Genomic DNA, 4,246 nt, shown 5'->3' with positions numbered 1-4,246 from the left:
GAGACAAGCAACAAATCTCCAGAAAATTCTACCAACTCTCAATTAAGACCCTCGAGAAAAATCATTTATTTTATACCCAACTATCGCTTACAGTCAACGACGGTGAAGTGTAGCGTTACGACCAGTAACATTATAGTTCAGGGAAACGTGCTTCTGACGAACGCTTCCCAATTTTTGAAGTTTTCAAGTGGTTTAATATACTACTGAACAGAAAGCATAGCAGTCTAAAAGAGAGGACCAGACAAGCAATATATATAAACCGATTTAGAAACCGAGTGGATATTCAGGATATCGTAACCTGTATCTAATCAATGCCCTGCCTTTTTCACATACTGTCCCATACAGAGACCTGGCTTGCGTTGTGACACCTGTACTTTGTAATATTGATATCATTAGACATCGAAGTAGCTGAGCACACGAAAGCAGCTAACAATTTCACTCTGCAATCTGCGTCGTACGAAAGCCATCACTTTGTGCCCCAACTGTCTTCATTTCGGATCAAGAGCCACCGCCGTTCACCAATGCGTCTGTCCTGCGTCTATCTAGTAGTCGCTACTGTGACCACTATCATCGCAAGCGCTAATGCTGCAGCCGAAGCCTCCGAGCCCATGCCCAATATCGCGAAGTATGCATCACCAGAAGTTTCAGTTCACCTTGGTGCTGAGCGCGAGAAGAGGCTTTTGCGCTTCGACAGCAACGATTATCGCGACGATGACGATGAAGAGGAAAGGGCGAATGCTGCCAACCTCTTCAACGTCGACAAGCTAACGGTGTATGTAAACAAAGCCCAGAAGCGAACTGCCAACAATGTGAGTGGAAGCCTCTTGAATTATTTTAAGAGATTGGAAGCATACGGCTACAACCCTGTCAAACTCGGTAACATAATTCCTGACGAGGAGTACGACAATCTCCGTATGCTGTACCGCAGCTGGTACTACCACAACAAGTAACCGGATGACTACAAGCTCATTGTGAACAATCATCTTCTCCACTGGATGGTTTGGTAGTAAGGGAAATAACAAGATTTTATTCGCTTTCTGCTACTGTCCAGAATACCAGCGCAATTACGTAACAGGGTTATGAGCCCAACGATGCGGAACAGAGGAAACGGAGACTCAGAAGCCAAGAAAGCGGAGGTAGAGTGGAATAAAGATGGTCGTCCAGTGAATTGGAATGGACGCAATTGGCCTCTTTACAAGCGCACCATGATGAGATACCTGACTTGCTACAACGTAGAGGACAATGGCTGGCGTTTGGACGACATCTGTGACGGTAGTGTTGAGTACCGAAACACCAATGGTAACGATGAGGAGCAACGATTTATGCGGCAAGACCAGTTACTCGCCAAGTTGATTGCAAGTTCACTATCGTGCACCCTCGCCCAGCAAGTAATGCGGTTTGACTACGGGTCGGACATGTGGAACTACTTGGCTACGCGCTTCGAAGGGCGTGAAAACGAGATGACTACACTGTACACACAACGTGCCGTTCGTCAGAAGCTCGAAAGTGCATCATGTCGGCCAGGTGCAGACGTTGAGAACCACTTACTGTACATGATGGGGCTACGCGAACAGTTGGTTGTACTGGATGCAGACGTTAGTGACTCTTGGATGGTCGACTTCATGGTTCGATCTGTGTCGCAGCTGCCATTTTACAGAGAGTTGAGAACTCTCATGCTAACTGGAGGCCTCCACACGATGAAGACACCAGATGAAGTGAAGTCAATGATCCTCGTTCTGGACAAGGAGGAGCTAGTGGATAAACAATCCCAAGTTCGAATTAATCCCGATGTACGAGATGAAGCTGGAGGCGGTCGGCAAAGTGGCCGCAGTAACGGTGGCAAGCCGATGCCAAAGTACCAGAATCGTAACAAGGACAGTCTACCATAAACAGCGGTGGCAGTCAGAAGTACTCGGGGTACTTCAAGAGAAGAACCCGACGAGCAGCAGCGGCAGTATGAAGAAGATCGAGAGAACAAGAGCTGCTTTGGCTGTCACCAGCCGGGGCACACTCGAAGAAACTGCCCAGAAGAGATGAAGCCGGAGCCGAAGAGCCAAAATGGCAGTAGTGTCGGTAACGTCCGCAATCATGCCAACTTCACTCATTCGTCGGGGGTGGCTAGCCGCGAACCACAAGGACCTGCGCAAAAGCAGGAGGGACGCGCCTACTCACGAGAAGCTTCACAGTCGAAGAAAGGCACTGCCAGGTACCAACAGAAGCTTGAATACCAGCCGGAGACTTGGGTGTTCGACAATGGAGCAACACAGCATTTGGCCGGAGATAAGAGATACTTTGTCAACTACCGTGATCTAACGCTAGAAGAACAAGATAGAGCTACAGTTCATGGCTACAACGGCAAGAGTACTCCAATCGGCATGGGATCAATTGACTTATGGGTCAATGTTAACGACAATCCAGTAGTTCTTCGAGTCGAGAACGTATACTATTCGCCACAACGGACTAATTTGCTCTCCCAGTCGGCGGCAACGGAGCAAGGATTCCAAACCTCATATGACGACTCGACGAGAGAATACACGTTGAATATGAACGGTGAAGTAGCACTTAAGGTGCAAGTACAACCGTCCAAGCTGTGGACGTTCACAGCAGACAACTCATTCTTACCAGGGAAAAAGTCGAAAGAAAACCAGTCAGCGCCAAAGACAATGATCAACTACGCAATTAGTGATGGCGTCGCAGACTTGCAGAGCTGGTACGAGCGACTGGGCCACATCTGCCCTCGATTTGTGAAGCAAATGGCCGATCAAAACTTGGTCGAAGGGATGATGTTAAGAAAGAGGGACTTTGACATGTGTGAAGCCTGTCAACTTGGAAAACAACGCGCAAAGACACCATTGAAACAACTAGATCGTGGAGTGAAACGACGAAACCAGTTAGTGTTTGCCGATCTGCTATTTCCGCCAAGTCACTACAATTGTACGAGTTTCAAAGCAGTATTGGTGATAATGGACGCTCACACGAGGTTTACAACGATTTATCCGGTGCAGACCAAGCAGAAGGAAGAAATTAATGCACTGATGAAGCGATATGTCGTTTGGGCTGAAAGGCAATCACCAGAGTGGAAGGTGAATGAGATCATTACAGACGGCGATGGTGAGTTCGAGAATGGACAGATCACAACATGGTACCAGGAACACGGCATAATACATACCGTCATACCACCAAAAACATCTCGGCTGAACATGGTGGAGCGTACCCATCAGACGATAATTGGTATGATGAAGACAATGATGAAGGAATCGGGCTTCCCGACGTCATTTTGGATCGAAGCATTGTATTATGCAGTGTATCTTAAGAATCGATCACTCTCAAGTTCAATTAACTGCACGCCGTACGAAGGAATGTGGGGAAGACGCCCAGATATTCACCACATTAGGAAATTCGGAGCTCTAGTCTACGCACACACGAAGGTTGGGCCGTCACGTCACAAATTTGCCGACAACTGCAAGATTGGATTTGTGCTCGGCTATCGTGATGGAGTTCTTGGATGCAAAGTCTATTTTCCTGCAGAAGGTTCAGTATTAATTGCTGGAGAAATCACTGCCAACGAACGAGTTCTATACAAAGATCGACATCACACTGATTTTGATCGCCGCGTAAGAGACTGGGTGCTAGCTGAGCGACCAGATCTAACAAGCACAGGCCGTCATGATTACGACTTACCAGTCGTAGGGGGGAGTGACGGAGATAGCAGCAATGCTACCGTCAATACCGAGCAACATAGCTCAAGGTCTGATGGACCAAGCGTCAGAGAGCCGCCATGGCTACGGAAACCGCTGCCAAGCTTTGGAAACACCATGGCGGTGCATCCTGAGGTGGATCGTCGAAAACGAGTTAGTGACAGTATGAAACACATCAGACTTGCTGTTGACGATGATAGTGAACCAAATACTAGCACGTGTCAGGAGACAGTGGACTCGAGTTTGGAAGAAGAATCAGAGGATCTTGACCAAGAAGCTGAAGAACAATTTGAATACGCAGAATTAATAGCAAGATCGCTGCTCGACGACGTGGATGAGAATACGCTTAGTGATGGAAGTAAAGATGGTGCTGAACAGGAGAAGAAACAGCACTTAAAGAGGGGTATGAAAGAGTTTGCGGAGCCTGAAGAAAGAAGTGTTAACTGCTGACGAGATTCAAGTGTATGCTGCGCTAAACCGCGATTGCACTTATTACAGAGACGCCTACGCAGCCTCAGCAACGCACATGGCACATTTCGGAGTTTAAA

General features: G+C 47.6%; 1 protein-coding gene across 1 annotated transcript; it reads left to right on the top strand.

The window, feature by feature from the left end:
• Window positions 1-521: 521 nt before the first annotated feature.
• On the top strand, window positions 522-950 carry PITG_14737 (PexRD8 family secreted RxLR effector peptide, putative; the record flags this gene model as incomplete). Its single annotated transcript, XM_002898568.1, has 1 exon — window positions 522-950. One exon carries the CDS (start codon window positions 522-524, stop codon window positions 948-950), a length of 429 nt encoding a protein of 142 aa, XP_002898614.1.
• Between the last annotated feature and the right edge of the window lie 3,296 nt (window positions 951-4,246).

This window comes from Phytophthora infestans, genomic scaffold, assembly GCF_000142945.1.
Source record: "Phytophthora infestans T30-4 supercont1.36 genomic scaffold, whole genome shotgun sequence".
NCBI classification, from domain to species: Eukaryota; Oomycota; class Peronosporomycetes; order Peronosporales; family Peronosporaceae; genus Phytophthora; species Phytophthora infestans.
This window is presented reverse-complemented; position numbering and strand designations above follow the sequence as displayed.